The sequence below is a fragment of the Crocodylus siamensis genome, chromosome 4 (genome assembly GCF_052110815.1).
Source record: "Crocodylus siamensis isolate JL-2025a chromosome 4, ASM5211081v1, whole genome shotgun sequence".
NCBI classification, from domain to species: domain Eukaryota; kingdom Metazoa; phylum Chordata; order Crocodylia; family Crocodylidae; genus Crocodylus; species Crocodylus siamensis.
In genome coordinates, this window is record NC_143398.1 from 112,715,095 (window position 1) to 112,743,043 (window position 27,949).

At 46.9% G+C, this 27,949-nt stretch overlaps 2 protein-coding genes across 6 annotated transcripts in view; one reads left to right on the forward strand and one right to left on the reverse strand.

Annotated features, from left to right (window-relative positions):
* The window catches only part of B4GALNT3 (beta-1,4-N-acetyl-galactosaminyltransferase 3), a 120,843-nt gene extending 113,701 nt beyond the window's left edge, over positions 1-7,142 (forward strand). Inside the window, exons 17-20 of one of the 5 annotated variants that reach the window (XM_090043398.1) lie at positions 40-115; positions 787-940; positions 1,380-1,506; positions 2,539-7,142. In XM_090043398.1, the coding sequence (XP_089899524.1) occupies positions 40-115; positions 787-940; positions 1,380-1,506; positions 2,539-2,647 (466 nt within the window). In that variant the 3' untranslated portion in view covers positions 2,648-7,142. Of the gene's footprint in view, positions 1-39; positions 941-1,379; positions 1,507-2,538 lie in introns of those variants that run through there. The other 4 variants (XM_090043399.1, XR_016441861.1, XM_090043400.1 and 1 more) reach the window with 4 other exon arrangements.
* Positions 7,143-12,374: 5,232 nt separating this feature from the next.
* NINJ2 (ninjurin 2) overlaps positions 12,375-27,949 on the reverse strand; it is an 80,529-nt gene continuing 64,954 nt past the window's right edge. The window contains exons 2-4 of the mRNA XM_090041103.1: positions 19,274-19,505; positions 15,684-15,867; positions 12,375-12,923 (exon numbers count right to left, since the gene is read on the reverse strand). Coding sequence (XP_089897229.1) covers positions 15,701-15,867; positions 19,274-19,505 — 399 coding nt within the window. The 3' untranslated portion in view covers positions 12,375-12,923; positions 15,684-15,700. The remainder of the gene's footprint in view (positions 12,924-15,683; positions 15,868-19,273; positions 19,506-27,949) is intronic.

Consider the following 27,949-nt stretch of genomic DNA (forward strand, 5'->3'; position numbering starts at 1 on the left):
GAGTGCCTAATGGACTCCCCCCAATCCCTTTCTTGCCAGCAGTTATCAGTACTTGAAGCTGACAGGGAATTTTGAACGCTCAGCAGGGCTCCAAGCTGGCATAGACCTTGTGAAGGTGAGTGCATGGCAGCTGGGGTGAATGGGGTGGCCAAGGGGCAGTAAGAGCTCTCATCCATGTCCAGATCAGTAGCTCCTTTTAAGCTGAAATTCTTGTCTTCCAGGGAGGTGATGGACCTCACAGAGAAACAGGCCAGCAAATTTTCTATTGACTCTGCCTCTGCAATGTACACCTCTGCTTTTCCTGTAGCACTCAAACTGTGGACCCAATTAGTCAGGACCTCTGGGTCCAGGGTGGTGATAGATATGGGCCTCAAGCTCACTGACTTGAGTCCCTCGATATGGGTCTGCCAGTGTAAAAGGAGTCTTGGCCTGGGTGAAAATTACACACCAAGGCAAGTTAAAATAGCCTGAGCATAAAAAAGGAGCAGACCCCAAGGATGCTGGGTGACTTCAAGTCAGCAATAGCCCTATCTGGGCTGTGGAATAGATCAGCACTGTGGACTTTGCGCATCACTGCACAGTACAGGGCTATGGACTGGCACTAAGTGGACAGTGATACCAATAGGTAGAAGCTGCAAAATCCAAAGGGTTTGCAGTTATCATGGGGTGATCAAGTTGCTGAGTGTCCATAAGAGGGAGGTTCCCCCTTTGGAGTCAGCAGTGGTCCCAGGTTAGTGCCAGTTAGCGTCAGGTCTATATGACAAACTTCTGTGCCATTGCTTCCAGGATCCACACAGTATCATTTTCCTCTGCGATCTCCACATCCACTTCCCAAGAGGGATCATCGACTCTATTCGGAAGCACTGCGTGGAGGGCAAGATGGCCTTTGCACCCATGGTCATGCGGCTGCATTGTGGTGCATCCCCACAGTGGCCTGATGGTAAGAAGGCAGGGTCTGTGGCACACTCCAGGAGAGTACCTTGGTGTTGGGTTTTGCTGTCCCTATGGGCACCAGAAAAACCTTGGGTGTCCTTTGAGTTTTGGATCAGGTCTGATCCCAGGAAGAGATGATTGCCTGGCAGTGGTTTGGCAGGCTAGGGTCCCTGCTTCATTCCTCTCCAACTGATATCCTTGTCTTCCAGGGAGGTGACAAACCCTATAGAGAGGGACAGGGGCCAAGCATGTTTTCTGTTCTCTATGCCACAGGATAGGGATCACCTTTGCTTTTTCTGTAGCACTTGAGCCATGGACCCAATTAATCAGGGTTTCTGAGTTCAGGAGGGTTGTGGCCATGCTCCTCATGCTCACAGACACAAGGGTGCCTTTTCATTCCTGGCTAGGATGCAAACATGCCTGATGCTTTATTGTTTTCTCCACAGGGTACTGGGAGGTGAATGGATTTGGTCTCTTGGGCATATACAAGTCTGACCTGGATAAGATTGGGGGCATGAACACCAAAGAGTTTCGGGATCGCTGGGGAGGAGAGGACTGGGAACTCCTGGACAGGTAGGGCATGATGTGCAGCCGGCTCAGGCCATGGGGTCAGGACAGTAGTCCCATTTGACCTGGATATGGCAGTGACCTGGGGAGGAGAGCAGTGGGAAACAGATGGCACAAAAGAACTCTGTAGTATTCCCAGCAAGGGGGTCATGTGCTCCTGAGCAGTCCCTTGGTGATCAGGCAAGAAGAGTTACTACAACTACACCATCCTGTCATAGTAACCAGTTCAGAAAAGCAGGGAGCTACCTCCAAACTCCTGGCACCTTACAGGCTCTTTCTTGGCATGCAACAGGCAGCCAACAAACATATACAGTTGTTCACAGTGGATTTACTTAACCCTGCTTCCTGTTACTTCACCACCATTGGGGTCTTGATCTCAGCGGAGGCCTTTAGCTTCTCACAAAATACATGTAAGAAATACCCAGTAGGTAACAGTGGGCAAGTCTACAGGAGACACTACATCACCGTAGTGCCAACGGGCACAAACCGTGATGCCGCAGCTATGTCACTGTAGCAACACGCTCCTTCACTATAGTGTATTGCTGTGGCAACATAGCAGCTAAAAATAACCATGCATCACCAGCCTGGCGCAGCACGGGCTGTTACTGCACCATCATTTAGTAGTTTCAAAAGGAAATACTAAATGATGTCGCAGTAACAAAAGCACCATAGGGGCACATGTAGATCTGCCTAATGAGGAGGAATGTCATACAAGGTCCGTGGGACAAAGTTAAGTGTTCCGGAAAGTTTGTGATGCAGGGCATCCCTTTAGGCCAGGCACCTCTGCTGGATGCTGTCCAGACCCTTGGACTTGTCTTGGCAGGTCTTTCCTTTCTTTTTCAGCCTTAGCACTCTCTTAGTGCAAACCCTAAATTACAGAGTGTAAATGGTACATATAGTGCTGCACAGGGGAGCTCCACACTTCATCTCCAGGCGCAGACACTCCTGCCACCCCTTGCCAACCCACTGCCAACCCTTCTTTCTGGCATGTAACTGAGCTAAGCTATACTTGAATGTCCTCCTCTCCCTTCTCCACAGGATTTTGCAGGCTGGCTTGGAAGTAGAACGACTCTCGCTGAGACATTTCTTCCACCGATTTCACTCTAAACGGGGCATGTGGAACCGACGCCAGTTGAAGACACCATAATGTTTGATTGGCCAAGTCTTGCATCCCAACATGCACTTTATCTAGGCCCAGAGCACACATTCTTCCCTTTCAAAGCCTCATACATGACTGCATTTACACAGGTTTGTGGAATAGGCCAGTCAGAGGAATGGGAACTTCTCTTGTGAGTCACCGAGGCTCAAACACAGGATCTGTGTTTGTGTTGGGGGAGCCTAAGACATGCAAAGTACTGATTATCCCTGACACTGAAAGTACCTCTAGACCCCAACTGATGGCACAATGGAAGAGATGCCACACTGCCTGGAGTACTTGTGGGGTTAAAAAAAAAAAAATGGAGAGAAAAAGGGAACAAATCTCAGTTACATGTAAAATGGATTATTTTCAATAATGCAGATGCTGCTTCTGATACTTGAAAAAAAATGACTGACTTCCATGTCTTTGGACAGGGGACCAAAGTAAGTTCTCTGAACTCCATTGTACCTCAATCCCCACATCCCAGCCTGGCAGAGACTACGTGATGAACAGCTGAAAAAAACTTGAAGCTGCCAGTGCTTAGTCCATTTCACCGTCTTTCACTTAAATCAATAGGAAAAACTATACTCAGGTTCAGCAAACCATAGGCTCCATACAGAATGTAAACAGTAGGCAGCATTTGCCTGTGATTGCCTGAAGTTAATGTTAAGAACCAACTGTGTCCTCTGCCTGAAACTGCTGGTGGGGACTTGGAGAGGCCAGGTAAGGCCACTTCTGTTGTAACTGAGAAGCCTTATCTACAGCTGTGGCCCTGGCAGACGAACAAGCTTGTCCCATTGACACCAGAGAACTCCTAACAGGGAAGAAATGGCAATATTTTATTAGTTGAAACAGTGTAATTTTATCAGTGAAAAGAGAAATTGTTCTGACCCTTTTGCTCTGCAGATAACAGCATCTGAGGGTTAATGTCATAAGTTTTGACTTTGCAGTCATGTTCTTTTGTAGCTATGACTTGTGCAGAGAGCAGGTTGGTGTGCCTTAGCAGAAGCACAAGAGCACCTAAGGATTCTGCACATATGGAAGGATGAAGGAAGCTTCATGTAGCTCTGGTACAATGGACCTGCAGCCTGGTGCTTGCTCTGGTGCAGGATTGTGCAAGTCTGTGAACTGCACTGCTAAAAGGATGGCAAGGGTCTATTGTTTCACTGGTAAAAGGACTATGGGTGGGGATGCTGCTCAAACACAATGGAGCCTTGCTTCAACTGAAGTCAATGGCAAGGCCATATTACACAGATTGCTGCTGGCCTCCTACACTGAGGGAAGAGAGCAGCCAGATGGAAAGATTGCTTCTGATTACCTGCAGTTTGTGGGAATCAGTTGACAGAGTAACAGATTTTTAGGACAAATTGCAGGGCTGAGTCGGTGCCTGAATTTTCTGCCTTTCATACAATGGTGATCAAGGTCAGGCATACATTGTGTGCTACCCTTAAGTTACAATTTCATTTGTCCTTAATGAACTCTGTGGCACTGAACAGACTCCCCTGCTGCCATTGTTGCAATCTCCAGCAGCAAACAGTAGACTGATCTTGGCGCACAGGATTTAGGCCTAGGTTGTCAGCTTGTTTTCTGAGCTGACCCCAGTCTCAACTCATTGCTTGACAGGAGCAAGGAAAAGTGTCAGGGGCTGAGCAGAGCACACCATGCAGAGTGGAGCAGTGTAGAGGAACATGCAAGGCTACTGCATTTCTTAATCTATTAAACCTTTATATGAATGTAGCCATTTGGGACTTGTGGAGATGAATCCTCCAGCCCATTCCAAATATCAGCCTCTTGTCAGAAATAAGGTCCTTTATTATATATGGAGGGTGGTGGCAGAGGAAAATAGATGTCTTGCTGTAGAGGTATGAGTTCAAGCCTTGCTCCATATTTGTACCCAAGGCCCTTCTCCAGTCAACCCAGCTGTCAACAGATACCTGGTCTTTTGAGCTGGGAAATTGAAAGTGGCTAACTGTGTCACTCCCTTTGACACTGCTGGCTACAGAAACTGGCAGGCCTTAACCCAACAGTGGGCAATTATTTGGGTTGGTGGGCCACTTAATGACTTTTGGTGACATGTCAAGAGCCATCCCTCCTCCTTTCCTTCCCCCTCCCATCCCCTCTCAGCTGTGACCAGTGCAGAAGCCTGAACCCACCCACAGCTTCAACACAACCCCACTATGGCTGGAGTCCACCTCCCTGCAGCTGTAGCATGTCCCCCCGCCCCTTTTTCTCCCCCTTTCCCACCCCAGTCTGGACCCAGCAGCTACCGGCTGCATCCACAGCTGCTCAGATGCAACCAGCAGCTTCCACGTCAGGGCTCTCGGTGTTGGGGGGGGCAGGGCATGCTACAGCTGTGCGTGGGTTCAGGCTTCTGTGCTGGCCACAGCCCACAGCTGTAGCATGCTCTGCCCCTCTCCCTCCCCTGTACCTAAAGCCCCAACCCAGAAGCTGCCAGCTGCATTTGGGTAGCTGTGGATGTGGCTGGCAGTTACCAGGTCCACACTTGGGGTGGAGCATGCTACAAATGCAAGTGGGTTCATGCTTCTGCTTCCCCATGAGTGGCAGGCCTGGCTGCCCAGCACCATGCAGCTCCCAGAACTGCCGCCTGCCCCAGGGCTGGATCCATTTACTTGGCAGGCACCTGCCTATGGGCCAGGTCCAATCAATTGGCAGGCTGAATCTGGCCTGTGGACCATATTTTGCCCACCCCTGTCTTAATCCAATAGGCCACTGAACTTCGGTGGACCTATGACAATTTCGTGTTTAGAAACTGTGAAAAAAAACATGGAAGTAAGTTTGTGGGCAGATGGGGCCAACAAATGAAACCTCCCTGTTTTCAGTAATGCAACCTAGGGGGAATTTGTACATGTAAAAGGTGCAGCTGGGTGTTTCTGCGTGGAACGTGCTGAGGTTTGCTGTCTGTTGTACCTCAGAACCTGTCCTGTCATGCAGCTTCCCCCAAGGGCTCAAGCCTATATGTTCATAGCATGACACACCTCTAGTTCTTGCATTTCCTCCCTCCAGTGGCAGGGGCTGCAGGCTCCCCAGCTGGTTTGTACTGCCTCTGTAAAGAAATTCCTGTTATATGGCAAATCGGCAACAGAGCTTCTATTCCTAGGAATAGAATACACTATAAATAGTGCTCAGTACTTGTCATAAAGTATCACTATTCCCATTTTATAGTTAGGGAGACTGAAGAGCAAAGAATTTCAGTGACAGCCCTGGGCTCTCAGAATGAGTTGGCAGCAGGGCTGAGTGTAGAAAGTAGGATGCAATTCCCCCTCCATTCATGTCAGTTGTAATATTCCCATTGACTTCAGCAGTGTCAGGATTTCACCGAAGGATTTCTTCTGCTGCCCAATCAAACATGCTCCTTTCTTCGTATCTTTCAAGCCAAATTAGAATTGACAAGACCTTTTACCTCCTCAGGGCTTGCTGATATATAGGAAATGAGCTGTAGTGTGTCAGACCAATTTCCAGAAGGCAGGCATCCACAGCACAGTTGTAGTGTACAGTGCATAGTCCTAATCTTAACTGGTCCACAGGCACTGCCATCATAAACATGACTAATACAAATTAGGACTAGTTGGCAGACTCAGTGGAAAACCATCAGGGAGAATTGTCCATGGAGTCTGATTAGCCTTGCAGCCTTGAAGGTGGTCACATGAGGTCAGGACTGAGTCTGCCAGAGGCTGTGGGTAAAGCCAGGCTGAAATTGGTGTGGAAAAGTGAAGGGTTTAATCCAAAGGGTGCATCCCCTCCTCCAAGACAACTTTTTTTGCCCCAGAAAAAAAAAAAAAAAAATCAAGAGTGAAGCAGGAATTGCTTAAGGCTCAGGCAGGTGTCTGGCTTTTCTACAGTGATGATAGGGTCAGGCATAGTCCTTTCCAGGCCACCAGGAATCCTGAATGGGGGACACTAAATCTGAGATCAATCACTGCTTTGAAACTATCTGGTTGCTGTGAAAGCAGCTAGTATTAGAGCCACTGCTGTGTGGAGTTCTCTGCTAGCATGCAGGAAGCAAGTCTCAGGAAATTACAGTGCCCCAAAGATGGCACAAAGGGCTATGGGGAACCTGGCTTTACCAAAGCAGGGAAGCTGGCTTCTCCCTTCAAAAGTCAATCATGTTTCCATTGTAGGAATTACCAGGAGGCACTGGACCCTTTTCACTCCCTGGGGGATTCTGCGACTGGTTCTTTTGCAGCCCAGCACACGGCCCAGGAGAGAACGGGTTCTGTCCGACTGTGATAATGTGACTGTTCTGTTGCTGTCTTTTTGTGCTTGTCTTGTATGAATGTGTTGTCTTCTCTCATTGCTTGTGAATGTCTGAAAGGTGGTGCAGCCACCAATGCCTTGTATTTAAGTTCTGTACTGTACCTCCGAATTCCATGCCTTACTGGGGCTTTGTGCCTTCAAGAGGATTCCCAGGCCACCCTCTGTTAGGACAGAGGGATCAACTGGCACCCCGCAGGGTTTATAAATACATTTTTTTCTTCCTACAAAAGCTCGCCTCCATCTGCGCATTCCTCAAACACCCGCCAGCCTCACACTGCAGCAACTGATAAGTCACATGTTTCTTCTTGTCTCATCCAAAAGAAGATGCTGTTAATGGAACAGAGATTACTGTCTGCCGCAGACAGCAGGAGGATGGCAATAACCAAGGCATAAGGTGGTAGTTGGGATCAGATTAACATCCCCCCATTCAAACAGTAGGCATAGCAGGTACTAATTTAGGGGGACACAGGATCTAGACATGCAACACATTAATATTGGTGAAACTTACACTGAGTTTGTACGCTGATTACTGTTGTAAGCCAAACCCGGGACCAGACAACCACAGGAAGCTGCTACAGTAAATGCTATGATGGCACCTAGCCACTAAGTGTCAAAAGCACCTGTAATAGCCTATTTGCATTGAGAAAACAGCTATCCTGAATTGAATGAACATACAACCCTTACAGGTTAACTTACATGGGTGTAATTTTGTTCCTCCTTGTTACCAAGGTAATACTACACTGGTTTTCAGTTAGTTACAATGATTTATCACCACATGTGTGCACCCACTCCTTGTTTATACCAGGGTTCTGCTAGTTTAAAGGTGTTGTGCGTCCAAGCCAATAGCCTGTTTTTTCTCTAGGCTTCTCTCATGGAGAATGGGATAGACCTAGAGACAGCATAGATTTCTTACCTCAAGCACCTAGAAGCATAGTAGAGAAGACAAAATGGATAATGAGGAGGATAGACCAATCTCTGTCTCAGCCAGCAGGCACCATCTCATAGAGAAAACTACAAGAAGGAACCCCAAGCTAAGCTCAGCATCTGACAGCTCATAAGCCATAGGTCAGCTCTTCTACAGCAATGGTTTATGGAAAAGTAAAAGCCTGTTTTGTTCTCTCTGGCCCTGTCACCTATGGGAGTATGAGCAGGATGGTACAGAGCCAAGACAATGTAAACAAAGGGAGATGATGACTAAGTTGGAAGATAAAATAAATCTGGAATGACCTCTCCAAGGTGCAAAAGCCTAGGCAGTATATATAGAGACACTGAATTGGCCTACATACCAGTGTACCCCCTCTCAGCCTTGCTAGTTTAATCCAAAGCAAAAGCGGGTGCCAGTACATTTGGAACGAGCTTGGCTGCCAGAACAAAGGAGATTATCCATCTGTCCATCTATTGGGGCTTCACTCCTAGATTGACTGCTGACCAGGGTTAAAGTGTCCAGTCTACCCTATCATGGAGTGGACTTCAGTTCCTCAAATGGTTTGATGGCTTTTGCCCTGCTAGGGGTAAGACTCATACCTCCTCTTAAGATGCTCTTCTGCCCAAAGCCATTGGTACCCTAGAGGTTGCCAGGTTATTTAACTGCTGCCCAGCACTCAACATTAACAGTCACAGATAGTACCATCTACTGGCAATTATGGCAGCAGGCAAACCTGACCTGACCTGTCACTAACGTTATTGTGTGTGTGTGTATACCACAGTCTGGAAACGATCCACATGTCTACTGCTAAGAAATACCCATTGCAGGCCTTTTGCTTAAGAGGAAAAATGCTTAGAGGAATCAGTAAGCAATATCTTATAGGTAGGGACCTAACAAAAATGTGGGTTTGCATTTTTTGCAGAAAATGTGAAACCAAGCATTTGCCATGAAAAACAACAGGTTCCATGATTTTAGCAGGCTTGCTAGAACCCCCTGACTTAACCAGCAAGCAAAGAAAAGGGCAGGAAGCCCTGCAATCTTGGAGCAGTGGGCACAGAGCTACTTTCAGAAGGCAGCAGAGAGGCTGCAAGCAGCTGCACTTAGATCCATGGATCGCTGGCCTGGCCTATGGCTGGCAGTGGGTGCATGCATGGCTTAGGACAGATAGTGGGGAAGGAGCTGGGGCTGCACTGCCCCCAACCGATTGCTTAGTGTCTGCCCCAACATGCAAGGTTGAGTTTGAATGCTTAGGTTGGTGATGGCCCAAAACTGCAGCTGAATTACCTCAATTAAGCCTGGGGAAACCATTAATCCACACTTAATAATGGCTTCCTTGGGTTTAATCAGGGTAATTAAGACATAGTTTTGAGCCATCTGCCAATCATTAGGGAGGGGCGGCACTGCTGGGGCCCCTTGGCCAAACAGGCATGGGGGGACCCCACTGCAATAAGTGCATGAAAATGGCAGCCAGTCCTGTGATTGCTCCATGAAATTGGCTGCCTGCCTCCTCAAGTTGGGAAGACCCCTAACTATAAGGCAAAGTGCTGCAAGGCTGGGAACACAATAAAATTGCTATATTTCCATTGCTTCTCTCATCAAAGTGTCTCCAAGCATAAATGGAGGTAGCCTCTTTGTACTCTTGTCAGGTAGATGTTTTTATCTCCATTTTGCTGGTACAGAAACTGGCCCAGAAGAGTCAAGGGTTTGAACTTAGACTCCTTTGAGTAAATGGGATTTTCACTTGCGAATTAACAAGAGCCAAAGCAATGGTTGGTTAAGGTTGTGGATATGGCCACAGACTGAACCATGAAATGCTGATTCATAGAAAGATTTAAAAGCAAAGGGCTTTCTCATGCATCTTTCCTTTATGTACTTCTCTGTGGTCTAACATGGATTAACAGTTCCTTCTGTGCATCAAATCCCAGCTGGCTTGTGGCACTTACCTGGCTTGTGAAGTGTATTCAGATTCTGCATATCTTTAAACACAAACAGCACAGTGACTTCCAAAGCCCTCGTGCTGCTCTTGATACAGGGAGATTCATAGAAAGATCAACAAGGGGAATGCGAGTCAAGTGTAGTGACAAAGCCAGCTCCCCAGCCGTATCACCAATATCATTTAGCCCTGTCTGCAGAACAATGCCAACATCTCTGATTTAACAAAAATTCATCACCAAACGTTTCTGGGAGATCTGGAATATCAAATATGCAAGTGACTGTCTCTGCTTATAAGTGAATAATAACACTTGTCAAAGCCAAGTCTCCTACAGGCTTAATTACTATGTCAGTATGTCATAGGAGCTCTTTCAAGGAGAATACATGAATATTTTTGTGTCCTTTTTATTCCTTTCTGTTTAGCTATGATGGGAACATTCAAATTCCAGTACTTGTAGGAATTTTCTTTTAATTATCAAATATTTCAGATTTCATCTGTATTGAAATCTGGCCCTGCTTTCCAAGTGAGAAATCAGTGAGAAAAATAAGCAGAAAAACATGTAATTATGTATGAAACCAACAGCCAATTTTTAAAAATCTAGTTTTTGTGTGACAACAGCAGTCCAAGAATTTGCCCTCCACAAAATAATCTGCTGTTTCAGAACAATCTGAAGAAACACGAAGTCAGATTATTGCTTTAAGCCAAAACCTCATTGCAATACAGTAGAGTTCCTAACAGCACTAATACGATGAAAATGTTTTCAAAAATATTCCTGTTACTGATAACACTTAAAATATCAGTGAAACAAAAGTTTAAAACCCAATTCACTCTTCAACATATAAAATATATATTATTATTGTAGTAGGTTTCCCTAACCCCTGCTGCTTAGAAATTAAGAGATCAGCATCAGGGGAGCTGCAGTGCAGTGTAGGCAACTAAGCAGGAGCAGCTGCAGAAAAGTAAGTAGCACAGCAGCAGATACAAAGAGCTGCAGAAAGTTATTCAGGGCAAGATGCCCTGCAGTAAGCCACAGGGGCTGTGCTTGGGCAAGCAGGTAGCTAAGGAACAAATGCAGGACAGCTGGTCAGACTGCAGTAGGAACAGGAGGCCTGGTGGGCTAAACAGGAACACCTAGGTCCATCAGAGGCTAGGAAATGGAGCCCAGTATACTTAACGCCTAGCTCCAGAGTTAGAGTTTTAGTCTGGCCCTGAGCTGCTGTAGAGGAAACTCCTTAGAGCCTAAGCTGCCCAGGTGTGGGGCACAGCCTAGGTATCAAGGGAAGCTGGAAGGAGCTAGTGGGCAGAAGATTGTAGGCTGATGGGACCTGGTGACTCAGGACACTGGTGGTTTGGAGGTAGGGTTGTCAACTCTGTTTGAATCTATTCTAGGAGGTTTTTGGATTGCTAACGTGACTGCATAGGTCAGTTACGGGGTTATGGTGTGTAGACTTCATCAGGAAGGCAAATGCGCATTACTGTTACATTTTAAAAATTCACTGGGTTACTGTATAAATTAGATTCAGCACAATATTTATTTTAATGAATGCCCTATTGCTTATCTCCTGGGTGATTCTGGGTATCTCCTGGAGACTTGTATCTAACTTCTTGAGGCTCCAGGGCAATCCTGGAGGATTGGTAACTCTATCTGGAGGCTTGGGAGAACTCTACAGACTGACACCTGGCTTGGGCAAAGAAGAGAAAAGCTTCTGGGCCTCAGCCTATGTCTGAGGCAGTGGACCTGGGCTGAGGGCTCGGTCACAAGAAAAGGGAAAAGCTGAAACCCCCAAAAGTGGCTGGGGATTGGCTTAAACGGGAAGCACCCCTACAAAAGCATATAGACCCCAGGACTGAGTTTGGGATGGAGAAGCCCAAGGACTATGTCAAAAAGCAAAGCATCAGAGAAGCTACTCCTGGCTCCCAGGGACTGCCTCCTCACTATTGATAGTGTCAAAGGTGTGACAGGGGTGAGACTGGAGGTGAGGGCAGGCATGGAGAGTGTGGCAAGTAGGTCAGACCCCAGGGGGCATCAGGTGCTGGGGGCAGACTTGCAAACTGGTACTGTTTTATAGTTGAATATATTACTTTTTGTACTTGCAGGGCAAACAGATCTATTTTGCTTGCCAGGTGTAGCCAGGTTCACTCTGTGTTTTGCCATCAGCATATTATCCCTAAAGCAGGGCTGTAGAGCTTGCCTGGCTCTGCAGGCTGGACCACATTCCAGTGGATGTTCTGGAGTGGCTAGACTGGGTGCCTTGTGTGACCTGGTCCTGCTCCAGCCACTCCAGGACTGTGCTGTGTGGCCCTGGAGCTGATGCTGTATTTGGCACGGGCCACAGAGTGTCATGTGGCTGCTCCAGGATGTGAGCTGGAGCAGGTGCTGTGTGTGGTGTGTAGGGCCATCTGGCAAGCCTTGCATGCTGCCTAAAGGCTGCTCCGAGATCCATGGTTGGCACTGGGGGGCCCGATCACATGGCTCCATGGGCCATATCTTTGATCCTCCTGCCCTAGAGCACTTCTCAGAGGCCTTTGCAGGGATGTTTGACCATAACTGAAAATGGAAGCAAGTAGAAGTTTCCAACGCTGCAGAAGAATTGTTTTCCAGACAAATAAAAATTAATATTAAAAACTATTTATTTGTCTAAAAACATACAAATATTATTGTTCATATCACCTATTGTAAAGCATGCACACACCTCTTGCTTCCCTCCTAATAAAAAATGCACCCTATGTTTAGGACATTTTGAGTGTCAATTCAGGGATTACATGTTAAACTTGGTGCACACAAGCCAGACAATTTACAGATACTAGGCTTACACGATAAATGATTGAACCTAGAATTCAGTCCTTTTTAGAAAATGAGCAGAATATTAAAAGCAGAGAACTAAAATGAGAGAGAGATGGCATGTGTCCTGTTCTTTGCATAGCCCTCTCCTGAAATATCTCCACAGTTTTCACTAGCTTTGAAACTCTAAGGATGTTTTCAGTCTTGCAAAGCTGTATGTGCATTGTAACAGGGCCTGCATAAAAATGACACGTGTTTAATAATTAAAATACTGGGGGAGTTTTCAGTCACCATTGATATGCAGGGTTCTGCTGAGGCCAGCATAAAATGGAAGATGGGATCCCTCCCTGTTCGTTGCCAGGCAAGCTTCCTGCAAGAAAAACAAAAGATGCAGAGTAAGAGCACGCAGGATTACTTGGCTCTGGAAGAGCTGCATAGACAATTCACAGCAACACCTCAAAGATCCCTTGATCTGCTCTGTGCATGTGTTTGCTTCTCTCAACCCAGCCCTCCCCACCTGGCATAAACGCATGCATTTCATAGTGTCATTCACAGGAGTCCATATGGGTGCACGTGCACCCTGTACGAAAAGGTGCTGTTGACACTGCTGGCAGCATCTGCGGGCACTCAGCGATCATCACTGGCCACCACCAACCCTGCTGGTGGTGTCTGCGGGTGGTCACCGACTACTGGTTGGCACTTGCCCCACCCCTGCTGCCACCAGTGCCAGTGGCATCTAAGGGAGCTCCCAAGTTACTGCCACCATGGTCCTGCCGCTGCCCTTATGTTCCTGCTGCTTCCACCATACTCCCACCACTGCTGTGCCCCCCCAGCTGCCAGAGGCACGTGTCGTTCATGGTGTCATTCCTTGTAGAAATCTCTTTAGTTTATCAACATGGGATTCAGTCCAAAAGACCTACAAGTCTTCTGACATCCAAAGCCAATATCATCTCATTGAGGTCTTGTGGTCTCATTTCAGCCCTCTGCTCTGAATCCAGAACTCCTGCCTCACTCTACACCCCATTCCATTTTTCTGTGGTCTTCCCCACTGGTCACTGGCCCAGCACCCTTGGTGAAGATCAGAGTCATACAACAGAGGCATATGTAGAACCTCAGTTGTATGAACCATTTGGGCTAGGGCCAGACATTCAAAAAGCCTGAGCCTGAATAGATTCGATCTTTGCAGTTTAGTCTAACTTGCAGAGATTGGATTGATTTGCAAGTGGGTAGACATCCGAATTAAGAAATGCTGGCATAGCTTGCGGTGGCTCAGGTGGGGAGCTAGAGCAGCCCTCCCTTCACTTCCATAATGCTCAGCTGTGGAGGAGTATGGCCAGGCTGCAGCAAGACACTATGATTAGGGAGGGGTTTAACCCCCACCCTGGTCTGCATAGTCTCCAGCTGGGGTGTGCCTGGAGGGGGATGGGAAAGCAGCCGTCACCAGGCTTCCCTCCACCCTTCATGGCTCAAGGGGTGGGGAGTGTTGCCAGACCCTGGCCACTGGCTAGCACTCTGAGGCAAAGGGAGGGGGCGAGAGAGTAGGGAGGACTGCTTGCATGCAGTGCATGCAAGTGTTGATGATACTGAGATTTTCAGTCTCCCTCTCCCTGCTTCTTCATATTGTCTGTAGCAAACTGACAGGCACTGCATTCTTTGCAAACCAGGTCACTTCTCACACCTTTCTCTGTCCCCTCTTGAACATTGACAGATTGCGGCCTTTGAAGCAAACCAGCAGGCAGCTTATCAAAACACTAAGCTTATCAACTCATCAAGAAAACAAAAGTCTCTCATTTGTTCAAGCTCTTCTTAAACAGCTTTTTCCAAGGCATTTGTAAGGAACAATGGAGGGATATTACCAGTGACATATTGATTAGTTCCAAAAAGCCCTAAGTGGACACCATTCTATCTGCCTTTGTTCCAGTTAAATTGGAGACATGGACACCTTTCAGCATTAGCTAGCGTGGGGGTAGCACGGCCAGATGCTGGCTGAGGTCCGTGACACTTGCGTCCCTGCTGTGGGAGAGGGGGGATCCCTGTTCTTGAACAGTGAGTAAGGGGAAGGTGGGGAAGGAGGAAGTCAGGCAGACACTGCTGTGCCTGCAGTCCCCCACCCCGTACTTAGCCAGCTGAGCTCTGGCTAGGGAGCACAGCCCAGTCCAGGGCTGAAAAGCATGGTGGGATGCTGGGGGACTCCTATTTAACTGGAACCAGGAAGGGGTCTGGGACAGAAGTTCCATAAACCAGTTTGACCCAAATCAGTTAAGTCTGATACTACATTCAATCAGGTTAATCTTAAACCAATTTCAGCCATTTTGAAACTGGGTTATATGCACTGAACTTGTGTTCTGTTACAGGTTTAAACCAATTCCTGATCACTTAAACTGGTTTATGTGTAACTTCTGTCCCTAGCCTTGGGGACTTGACTTGGTGGCCCTGGAGGCCCCTTCCAATCCTATGTTCCTGTTATCTCTTGCCCAGACTTAAGGAGTTATGCAATGTTCTAATTGGATTCAAGAACACAGCCATTTGAAAACCCAGACTCATTCATGTGATTCATCTAAAAATAAAGGTCAGGGGTCAGATTCTTACAAAGAGGGCTACTGTGTACCAGTGACCACTCTGACAAAGTACTTCTCCCACTGCTTTCCTATCTCCCACCAGATCCCATAGGTTCCCTGACCAGATCCCTCTTCCTGTTGACTGGTTCTTTGTAGCTTAGCCTGTCCCCAGGACCCACCACACCCTCCTTCCCACTGCCTGACTCCTATCCCATAGTCTCTATGAGTATCCACACTAGTATTTGCAATCTGTTGTAGACAGACTACTACTATTCATCACTTGAGGAATCCCACAAATGTGCATTTAGAGCATTCTTGGCTTAGACCAAATCAGAAAATTCCCTTTCCCAAGATGTCCCATTACAGAGCCTAGGCAGCCTCTCTCCACTAAATAATATGCACAGAAGGACTTTCTGTTTTGTATGTCTGCATGCGTGTTAGACTGGCTGCTCCACTGCCCCCACACCCTATTAGCTATGCAGCGATGATTTCCAAAACAACCTTGACTACAACAAGAGGGTACGCTCCCAAAGATGGGTAGCTGGGGAGATTTTATCCCTTCAATGCCTTACTCCATTGCTTTCCAGAATCAGTAAGGCCTCCTGAAATTCCTGGTAGGGTAGAGCCCAGTCTTCTGTACTCCAAAGGCTGTGATGAAGATGTTGAGGATGACTGTGATGAAGATCAGAGCTGTGGCAGTGTTGTTGAGCACATTCAGGCGCAGCTGCTTTGAAACATTATTCAGGTTCATCCGTGCTATGAGATGGGTACAAAGCAGAGAGAATCAAAGCCTTATGGCCCAAATGAACACTGACCTCCAACTGCTGAGTGCACACAGGTCCCTGCCTCTCATTTGCCCGAGGAGTTACTCTTTCAGAATTGAGAGAATGGTCGTATGAATTCTACAGAGGTTGTAGCTCCACTACAATCAACTAAGAGGTCAGAGCAGTGAGAACTAACTAAGGAAGGCCTGGTATTTCCAATGCGCTGAGTACTCACTCTTATTATCAAGCTACAAATTGGTGATTCTCAACCAGGGTGCTGTAGCATCCAGCTCAGAAAGCTGGAAAAAATTCTTCTTTGCAAGTTTTCAGGCACGAATACCCTTCATCAGGCTGAGGAAGCATTTGCAGTTTGTCTGTGCTCTTCCTGGATGAGATGAATAGTAAAGAAGCCAGAGGCTGGTCTGCATGCAAGAAAGCCAGTCAGTGACAATGTAAATAGGAGTCAATGGGTGAGAGACAGGTTGGAGTGGGGGGGAGAGAGGTAGTAACTGTCCAGGTGGCGAAGATATGTACTACACCCCACAACAGAACCATCAGCATTCCTGGATCTTACAGATGCACCTCCACAAATGTAATATATCTTATCCAATGCACCAAATGCCCTGATAGGAAGTTTGTAGGAGAGACCAAACAACAACTGTGCACCCAAATGAATGCACACTGGAAATCTATCAAAGACAAGAATACCCAGTTACCTGTGGGGGCACATTTCTCACAAGGAAACCATTCTCTCTCCAATCTCTCAGTTCTAATCCTCAAAGGGAATTTACAACACCTTTCACAGATCAGCCTATGAACTTTACTTTATCAGTCTACTGGATACAAAAAATCATGGACTGAAAATAGACATTGGATTTATGACACATTATAACCCGCCTAACATCTGACTCCACAGGTACCTTTCCACTATTTACCAACTGCAATCATTCCCCCCTCCTGCTCCCCCCACCCCACAACCTGTCTCTCACCCATTGATTCCTATTTATGTTGTCACAGACTGGCTTTTTTGCATGCATACCAGCCTCTGGTTTCTTTACTATTCATCCCATCCAGGAAGAGCACAGACAAACACAAATGCTTCCTTAGCCTGACAAAGGGTGTTTGTGCCTGAAAGCTTGCAAAGAATATTTTCCAGCTATTTGAGTTGGTTTAATAAAAGATATCAGATTTACCCAAAGAACCTTGTCTGCCTATGTCCTTAGACCAACATGACTGCAACCTAGACCAGGGGTGGGCAATCATTTTGGGCGGAGGGCCACTTACTGAGTTTTGGCAAGCCATCGAGGGCCGCATGACAGGCAGCCAGGGGCAGAAAAATATTAATTTTCTAAATTTTTAAGGGGCCCCGCGGGCCAGATAGAATGGCTTGGCAGGCCTTATCCAGCTTGTGGGCCACATTTTCCACACTCCTTACCTAGACCCTTGCAAAAGAAGAATTACATTATTATTTTTCCCTAGTCAAAAAATGAATGAAGTTGCCTTTTGAAATACTTTGCTGCTGAATTCAGAAAAGTGATGGAGGGGGCCTTGAGTCTCTAAAAATGTTGAGAGTCACTACCCAAAAGACAGACAGAGAGAGAGTTACTGCTGCTTACAGCATAGGCACACTTTATATCAATGTGGCTCACAATACCAAACAGGAGCTGGGCTTGTGTTTAAGAAGGGCTGATAAACACAGATCATTATATTTTCAGCTGAATGGAGGCTCCAGGCTGAGATCCAGACAGCTCTGGAGACTGTAGCCAGCTCTGCAAACCCCAAAGGCAAGATCAGAGTAGGCACAAACAGGACTGGAGAAAACTGAGGAGGGCAGGCAAGGGTAGAGACTGATCAGCCTGCACTCACTGATCTTGCCGTCATGACAGCAAAGAGGTGGTCAGGGCTGCAAAGGTCTGTGCTAAGAACAATTCAGAGAAAAGGCCTCAGGCAGCCTTCCACCAACAGTTCATTACAGCTGAAGAGTGTGTGTGCAGTGGGAGATTCACATGAGAGAGCAACTGATATGTCTCGTTGATAGGTTCCAGCAACTGGTGGGAGCCTTGGACAAGGTGGCTTGACAGCTGGTGTTGAAGGCGTGTAGCAGTTGCTGGATTCCCTATCTCCCCCTTCAAAGAGTACAACAGAGATGGTGCTGGGAAAAGAGGAAGGTGTGTGTGCTGGCAGAACAGGAACTTCCAAGCAAAGAGCCTTAGGCACATGGTTGGGAGAGATGTTAGTGAGAGGCCTCATACCCTGGAGGCTGACATTACCTGTTGTATGTACAGGCATACCTTGTTTTATTGCGCTTCGCAGATATTGCGTTTTTGACAAATTGAAGGTTTGTGGCAACCCTGCATCAAGCAAGTCTATTGGCGCCATTTTTCCAACAGCATTTGCTCACTTCGTGTCTCTGTGTCACATTTTGGTAATTCTCGCAATATTTCAAACTTTTTCATTATTATTATATTTGTTATGGTGATCTGTGATCAGTGATCTTTGTTGTTACTATTGTAATTGTTTTGGAGCACCACGAACCGCACCCATATAAGACGGCAAACTTAATCGATAAATGTTGTGTGTGTTCTGACCGCTCCACCGACCGGCCGTTCCCCCGTCTCTCTCCATCTCCTCGGGCCTCCCTATTCCCTGAGACACAACAATATTGAAATTAGGCCAATTAATAACCCTACAATGGCCTCTAAGTGTTCAAGTGAAAGGAAGAGTCGCACGTCTCTCACTTTAAATCAAAAGCTAGAAATGATTAAGCTTAGTGAGGAAGGCATGTTGAAAGCCGAGATAGGCCAAAAGCTAGGCCTCTTGTGCCAAACACTTAGCCAAGTTGTGAATGCAAAAAGATTATGACTCGCTGAAGGCTCAGATGATGGTTAGCATTTTTTAGCAATAAAGCATTTTTTAATTAAGGTATGTACATTGTTTTTTTAGACATAATGCTATTGCACACTTAATAGACTACAGTATAGTGTAAACATAACTTTTATATGCACTGGGAAACCAAAAAATTCGTGTGATTCGCTTTATTGCGATATTCGCTTTATTGCGGTGGTCTGGAACCGAACTCACAATATCTCCAAGGTATGCCTGTACAGCACATGTACAAGTGTGGGGGCAGTTAAACACAAGGGTGACACAACAGGGATACTGTGTGGGAATATGACAGAAATACAGTTCTCCTTGTTACAGAGATGCCTCTATTGCTCCTTTACACCCCTGTTTTTCACATTAAGTTCATAACTAAGTTCAGTTTAGCTAAGCATTGGGGAAGAAGAAATGCATCTGGTAGAATTTCTATTATGAAGAAAGAATGCTGCCCACTTCTCCTGTCATGACCCTGGTTTCAGCTGACAGCAAAAGCGAACACAGCTCGGAGTCTATCTTACCCATGATGATAAGGAGAATTCCAATCACCACTTGGAAGAACAGAGAGATGCTGATGAGAGCTGTCAGGGTAGCATAATATTGGAATGAAGGGCCCTGCTCCAGCACTGCTTTGAGCTGTGTAACGTTGGCCATGAACAGTGCCACATCCAGCATGCTCTCTGCCACGCTCTTCTTGGTTGCATAGTGGTTGATGTTGATTGGATTGTCCCTTCTTGAGCCAGGATTCCCCCCCTGAATAGAAAGGAGAATGGAATCAGTAGGGTTCCTAAAGAAACACACTGGGCTTTGCCTCACAGTGGGGGGATCCCCCAAAACAGCAGTGACTACGATACAGCCCACGGAGTTGTCATCTGGCTCTCCATGGGTCCAGAAAGTTTGTGGCTGTCTCTTTTCCTGCCAGCACATTTCCAGACCCCTAAGGAGCCCTGTGGGCCAGATGTGGTTCTACGTGCTGACTGGGTCCCTGGATCAGCCACACACCATTGCTTTATAAAGCTTTGGCAGGGGACGTTCAGTGAAACTGAAATCATTAAAAGGCAGCACTATATCACATAATCAATCTGTGGTACTCACTGACACAAAATCAAGAGCATGACAACTTTGGCTTAGAAAAAAATCGGATGCAGTGTTACAACAATGTGGACTAACAAAATTCAAGAGTTTTATTGTTAAATCCTTATTCTTCAGAAAAACCTGAAATTAATAGAGGATGAAGAAGAAGCATTCCCTGTCAACAAGATATTCCAGGAAAGCTAATTGCAAGTTTCTCATGCACCTTCTCTGCTTTTGGGTTGGCTACTGTCAGTGACTGACATTAGACTGGATGAACAATGGGTCTGACCCAGCATGATCATTCCAATGTTCCTATTGAAACAATTTCACCTTCCTCATCTAAAAGGTTAGTTGTTGTTTTTTTGAAATAGACACAGTGAGCCTGCAGGCATGCATGCATATCTCTAGGTGATAGCAGAGTCATTCAGCAACTGTATATACCCTCTGGTATACCGTTTAATAGATGAAGTGTAAGACATAGAGATGCTGGGAACTATAGGTGTTTGGACTAACAGTCCTGCAGTAGGCAAGACATCTGTGGGAGTGGAGCATATAGGGACTGTATAAAGGGAAGCTGTAACTTGCCATGCCTGTCTCATACTCCCCGTTTTGGTGTTTCTACCCACCCAAAGCTAACCATGGTCCTGCAGGCCGACAGTTTGTCCCCCAGCACTAGTCACCTAGACCACCACTGCTTCTCGCCTGCCATGTCTTTGATGGAAATTCTGATCTCGGGGGTTGCTGTTATTCCCAGCTCAGTGGTGTCTTACTAAGGTCACTTGTTAGCACAAGGATCTTGGGGGTTCCACCTCCTCTCCACCACACCTAGTGCCAAGCTGTTGTTACTTTGATGTAGCACAGCTGCTGTGTTGTTACCAGTTGTCGTCCTCATTCAGTCTTGTAGGTCTGTTGTCATCCTCTTGGCCATCTCCACAGCAGGGCTTCCTGGTCTTCACTTCATGTAAGTGCACTGACTCTGCTGAGACAGTGTGTGGGGGCAGCCCCACACGTGGAGGCTGCCACTAACTATCTTCCTCTGGTCCTCCACTCTGGCTGTAGCCTGCCCTTGGCTGCTGGGGACTTCCTTCCTGTCAGACAGGAGCACAGGGCTTTTATGGCTGCCTCACTGCCCCAGCTGGTGAATCGGCACTGGCACATGCTTACAAAGTGCTTCTATGCCAGCGCCAGCTTTTTTTTCTTGGTCCTGTGCCCAGGCTTCTGCTGGCTGTGGTGAGGGATGCCACAGTGTTGTGGGTAAGTCTTGCAGCGTGGTAATCCTGCCACTGCTGCCCTACCCCAGTTCCTTGGGGCTCTCACTGGTGCTGTTGGATCCCCGTATCTCAGGGGTTCCCTTGCCCCCAACACAGAAACATATCTACCTACTCCCATACCCCATCAGCTCCCTTGTCTCCCTGTCTTTTGTCAACCATGCTGACTGAGCCCCTTGACTGTGCTTTGGCCTGTGTGAAGGTTGCCTCAGGTTAGCACAAGAGAGAAGTAGTTGGTAGAGAAGAAACAGCGTTCTTTAATTAGTTCTTCACTGGGGAAACGATGACCTGGTAGCAAATCTAAAGTGAAGGGAACAATCCCTGTCATGAAGGAGGCAGATATATCAACAGGATACCATAACAAAATAACAAAGTTGAATTTAGCTCCAGTTCATAGTATACTGGGCCCCAACTCTGAAGATCTCAGGCTGTCCTCTCACCTGTAGCCCAAACCTTTATTAAGTTAGATAATCAACCTCTTTACCCCAAGCCAACAAATTAGCTATTGTGGAACCATCCCATTTTAAAGTTATTACTATTTATTATTTTAAAGTTATTTTTTCCAGCAGGATCTACTGCTCTTTAAATCCAGGGGAAAGAGCTGAAGTAACTGGTTCACAGTGTTGTTATTCCATTTATCTTAACAGGTAGGTACTATGGTTTCAATGTGGAATAGATCTCTATCAAATTGAGAATCCTATTTTGTAATATGTGCTGACCATGAGATTCAACTTGTCTGAGGGTAGCCTGCTTCACAGTGTCCCAGAGAGTGGCCCTACCTGAAGAAGATGTTTAATACCTCATTGCAGAGCTCCACTAAGAGCCACCATCAAGCAAGTGAAGGTTGTTGACTTCAATAGTCTTTCTGCTCTTCCCATACCACTATGGAACAATGGTTCCCTATATACAGAGCAGGAGCATAAACTAGGTCATCTAGGGCCCAGTGGGGCCCCAGCCCTGGGTGATGATTCAGAGCAGGTGCTGCCCTGAGTGGGAAGGGACTCAGGAGGTCTCAGATACTGTTGTCCAGAGGGGAGAGCAACTGCTTGGAGGCATCCTCTCCACCAAGGAAAGGAGGCAGTCAAGGGTTAAGTACAGACAGTCAAAAAGCCCGAGGCTGAACCAATTCAGTCTTTGCAGGTTAGTCTAAGCAGCATAGATTGAACTGATAAGCAAGTGAACAGACATTCTCTTTTGATTCTGGAAATGTAGCCACATGCTTACAGTGGCCCAGAGCAGAAGCCAGGGGGCACTAGAGCATGCCTCCCTGCTGGGCTGGAGCAGACTGCTTGGGCCAAGGCTAACCTACCCACCCTAGAAGGGGGAGCATGTTGCAGGGGAGGTGCAAAGCATCCTGGGGGGCTATGAGTTAACTTGAATCTGGAAGGGATCTGGGACAGAAGTTCGATAAACCAATTCAACCTAAATCAGTTAAGTCTGATGCTGCATCCATCCAGGTTTATCTTATACTGGTTTCAGCCATTTTGAAAGCCATATATGTGCACTGAATGTCTGTTGTGTTACAGATTTGAACCAGTTTCTGATCACTTTTACTGATTTATGTGTAATTTCTGTCCCTAGCCCAAAGGCTAAGCTGGGAGTGTGTCCTAGTGTCCCACAGCTAAAACAGATTACCCAGACCCAGATGCCTTAGAATGATATAGCAATATGGATCCATGTGCAATAGACTGGAGACTATACAAGGCCAGGTGGAAACAATTGTATATGGTTCCTTTTATGTGGCTTCCTTCTGTTTATTTTTTTTCTCTTCTGCCAGAGGAGGCAGCCCATTGTCCCAGTACAGTAACACTGAACATTTGTAGGTTCCTTTATGTAATGATGAGTTAAGGATGTGAGAACAATGAAGCTAAACAAACAAGACAGTGCTTCTAGCAAACAAAGTGACTGGCACAAGTAGGCTGAGCCATCTGTTCCCAGTCACTTAGACAGAGATAGAAAAGGAATTGGATTTGTTTGAATGAAATCATTTCCTTCTTGAAGCAGGTGCTGAAGCTGGTGCAGCAGCTTGAAGCTGGTGCAGTATTAAAACCTGCTGAGTTTTGTGTGCTTGGAGGAAAAGGGTGATGCAAGCAAATGGGCATCTTCTGCATGGGTGGAGAGCCATGCCAATTCTGGGTTGGTGAGTGGGGCTACACCTTCAGTGGGTGATCTCTCATTGGCTCTGAGTACTCGGAGTCACTGCCAAAAATCTGAAGGGTCCAATCAGTGATCCCTGTCCAAGGCCTATGACATGGGGTTTGGGAATTTTTTGAGCCTTATGTCAATGAAGGGAATTCACTGCAGTGCAATCAAACACCAAAATGATTCTCTGAAAGTAGGTATTGTTCCAGAAGTTGGACTGTTGGATATAATAACAAATAGCAACTACCAATATGGACCCTTCCCAGGGATGCATGAGCTACATTATCCTTCTTTTACAGACAGGGGAACTGAAACACACAGAAGTGTTTCTTTCGGTTGGCTAGCTTGTATAGTTTGATGACTAGCTTGTCATGTTGGAGCTAGAAACCAAGTTTTCTGACTTCCATTCCTGCGTTTTATTTGTTGACTATGACAACATTACATATTAAACAGTGCTCCCTCCACACTCCTTCCAAAACAACATTGTTAGCTTCTGTGCAAAATTGCCTGTGACCTCTGGGAACTGCCCTTTTGTGTAAATGTCACATTGGTGATCACATCATGGTGATACTTTTAAGTGAAGGACAGCATCGGTTGATTGGGTTTTTGCAAAATTTCATTAATGTCTTTAAACAAATAAACCTATTTTCAAGTCGAGATTTAGCGGATTCCATTAATTAAGTCATTAGAAACTAGTGTACTGAATTGTCCAGTTCCAATGACAGTATATGCTCACTGTGGCCACAGGAGGGCACACTGAAGAGCCTTTTTAGGTTGAGTCTTTTAAAAGAACTCCATTGCAAGGAGAGCTAGTAGAAAACTATCCACTGAAATAGTTTTTCAAAGGAAAATGCTTTCTGTTTTATTTTTGTTTTTACTAAACACTTTGTTTGCAAATAGTGTTTGCTTTCTGTAGAAAACCTTGGGGTTTTTTCATCAAAGTGCTTTGGCCAGTATGCTCAGGCTTTTGGTCTCAGCTCAAAAAGGACATAGAAAAAAATTAACAGAAAGATGAGACTTTTTCCTCCCTTTTTCTGACAAAAAATATTTTGTGATGGAATTTTTTTCAGGTCAGTCCTAACTGTATGTCTGTTTGATATGACCCTCTCCTTGGGGAAGGTGAACATGAAAGTCAGGAAGAAAATATGTGACTGAGAAGCCTCTGCTGGCAGAGGGGATGTGTGAGGAGATATTATATTATTGGCTATTCATTCCAAATGAGCCATTAGGGAATACCAAATAAAACAAAGTGAGAGAGACATGCGCACAGGCAACACACACTCTGGAAGGCATAGACACGCTGCATACAGCTTCAGCAGATAAACATCTGCATGGAGACAAACGCACACACAAACCAAGAGATGCAAGTATGCAGAGAGAATGCCGGGCACACATAGCGCTATTTAATATGTCTCCAGCATTTTCTGTCTGGCAACTTAAAATGATCTTGTGAACATTAATTGACCAAGTTTAAAAAAAAACAACCCAAAAAACCTCAGAGTCTTGCAAGGTGGGAAGAGTATCATAATGACTATTTTACAAATCTAACAACTGACGTAGAGACTAACAGCCACACAGTCAACCACTGCCTCTATTTTTAGTCCTGAGTTTAAGGCATTTGGGGTAAGGGGATGTGGATCAGAGTTACTGAGTACTAGCAGTTCCCAAACCCTTTATTTGGAACTAGGGGTGATTGTTTGAACGCTGGCCTGGCTGACATGCCTTCATATAAACAGTCAGTGACAACCCAGTAATCCAAACCAAAAACCTTTGCTTCAGATAACCAGTAAACCATGCATCCCTACTGAGGATATACTTGGCAGTGCACATATGCATGGATAGGTCAGATCACACTTGCATGGCCCAGATGCACAGGCTGAACTTATACAAGGGTGTGTGCACAAAGACAACAACAAGGTGGTTAATAACCAGACTAACTGTGAGCTCCTTGGGAGGGATTGTGTCTTTTTGTACATTGGCAGTGGTTAGCAGATAGTAGTAACAGTAGACCCTGTCAGGGAGGTTATTAGCCAAAGGTAAGCTGACCCTTCTTGGCCCACCTTTTCCTTGATGCCCTTGGGCATCTGTAGGCTATGGCAGCAGTGTTCCCCAGCTGGGGCAGGCCCCAGCACACCCATTCCTGCTTGCCAAACTCTGAAGTAGACCAGTCTGGGGCGCTTGAGAGCGGTCAGGTGGAGCAGTTCGCTGTTTACGTGGACCATCTGTCCTGCTCACTGAGACTCTTGTCCAGAGCCATATACGCTCATTGACTTCAGTACATGTTGGATTAGGCCCAAGATAACTTTATGCCCCCTAACCCTCTTGGACAAAGGCCTCAATTACAGGCTCTCTGAGACATTTTGGAGATCCCACGGAGAGTACAGGTGCAGCCCTGCCAAAGTGTCAGGGAGTATGCTAAGAACCCAAGCCCTTGGAGGAGACTTGAAACAAAAAGCAACTTTCCAGTGGGCTGACAGCAGCCTGAAGGGTTAGAGTCAGCTCTTCCTTAGAGACAGACAGCAAGGCCATGTGTCCAGCAGAGCCTCCCACTGAAATGCCATTCATTTTATTCCCCCCCAACCCAACCTGTGCTCCATCCATCTGTTTTATTTCCTCCCTGCATCCTATCTGACACAGAGATGGAAGCCTCTTTGGGCTTGTCTACGCTGAGGTGGTGGCAAGTCTAGCACGGAAGGGCATGACCCCACCCCACCCACCCACCTTTACAGGTGAGCCCCACACCCAGGAGCATGTCAGGAAGGCAGCTCTGGGCTCTTCCCTCTGCACCTGCTTTAGAGTCTTCAAATTCTGACATGTCTGAGAGTAGCTGCTGGGGACAAGACTAGTGCAGCCTCACTGGCAAACTCCCAGGTCTGTCAGCAAGCCCAGGTTGGGTGTGCGCAAGCCCCTCCGTGTTGGCACCTGCCACCACTGCAGCATGAGCTCCACAACATAGTTTTGCTGGCAGAGCTCTAAGTGTATGCATACCCACAAACCTCCAGTGCAGCTGAAGAAGGGATCCTGTTGTTGCAGGATCAACAACAGGATCCCTTCTTTCCACCAGCACAGCAGTGTCTCTTCAACAAATGATATCAGGCTCTTGCAGCTGCACGGGAGCTGCTAGAAAGCACTTGTGGGGGCACCTACACTTTCTGCCAGAAGCCATGGTCCCTTTAGCACCTGGTGACTCCCAGGCTCCAACCCAGGCCCCAGTGGCACAGCTGCTACAGCAGAGCCACGTGAAGTTGCCAGAAGCTATGCAGGTAGGGATGCAGTCTGGCAGGTCCCTTGTGGCGCCAGCAGGCTCGTAATTGTAACAGAAAGCCAGAGGGCTCCTGTTACTTGAGGACAAAAAAAGGAGCGGGTGGAGCTGGCTACAAGGAGAAGCAGTAGAAGCTAGGAGTGCTTATTACAAAGCTGGTTACTCTGCAATAATCCAGCAGCGCTTGGGAAGCACGCGCCCTGCTGCAGAAGTGAGCAGCAGCAAGCTGCACTGGAGGTTAGTCAGCAAGCCCACTCGGTAAGCACCTCTGGCAGCTCAGGGAGCCACATGACCAAATGGGGCATGGCTTCGAGCTATATGAACCCAGGGCCAGAGCCAGAATAGGCAGCCCAGCCCCAGAGGTGACTGAGGCAAGAGGTCCGGGGCAAGGGGAACACTGGAGCTCTCCGAGCATGCATGGGGGTTATCTTGAGGAAGGCAAACGGGGCACATATACACATGCAGCAAGTCTGCTCTGACGTGTTGGAAATCCAGCACACTGAAGCAGACTTGATTAATCAAACCTGCTAGAGCACATCATTGATGTGCCCAGCGCTGCATCAGGTACAGGAGTATAAGCGCACATCAACATTGAGAAAATGGCAGGCAGTGTGCTTTGAATTAAAACACATTTGATGCGCTTTAGTTCAAAGTGTGCCGCCGCCACTTACTAAGCGCTGAAGCATGCTGTGCCGCTTATACATCTGTATCCGACGCAGTGCTGGGCACTTTCAAGTGGTGCAGCTTGCTAATTAAAAGTGCCCAGCGCTGCGTCAGGAGCACATGTAAAAGTGCCCACAGAGTTGTTGCCTTACAGGAAAATATTGCCTAAGGCAAGAGGAAACCTAGTTATAAAGGCAGGTAGCTATTTTTTATGTTTGGACCCAGAGGGGGCTTAGTTTGTTTGCCAGAAACTGGGTTACAGTTTCAACTGGTGGGTTGGGAGTGGCTGGAAGGGAAGTGAATGGAAGGCACAGTAAGATGCCTGACCGGCACTAGCGGGGTTTAACCCACAATGGAGTGCCAGGAGTATGCCAGTGTCTAGAGTCCTGCAAGGGGCCTTGATTCAGGGCTCAGACTTGAGGGGAAGATCCAAGCCTAGAGAGAGAGAAAGAAAGGCTGAAGCCTTGCTGGGACGGGGGCTGGACAAGGCACAGGGAACTCGGTCCCTAGAGAGGGCAGAGCCAGGATCGGGGGGGTCCTGTGCATGAGAGGTACAGAGACCCAGAGCGAAGGACACCAGGGCCAGGGGCCAGGCAGAGTCAGAGCAGACTCAGTGCCTGAGGCCGGGCAGAAATAGCTCTAGAGGGGCAAGACCAGGGTCCAGATGGAGCCAGAGTATGTTCAGTGCCTGAGGCAGGGTGGAGACAGCCCTAGCGGGGTAAGATGAGAGTCAGTGGCCTAAAGCACAACCTGAGAGGACAAGATTCAGACTGGGACCCAGAAGTCAG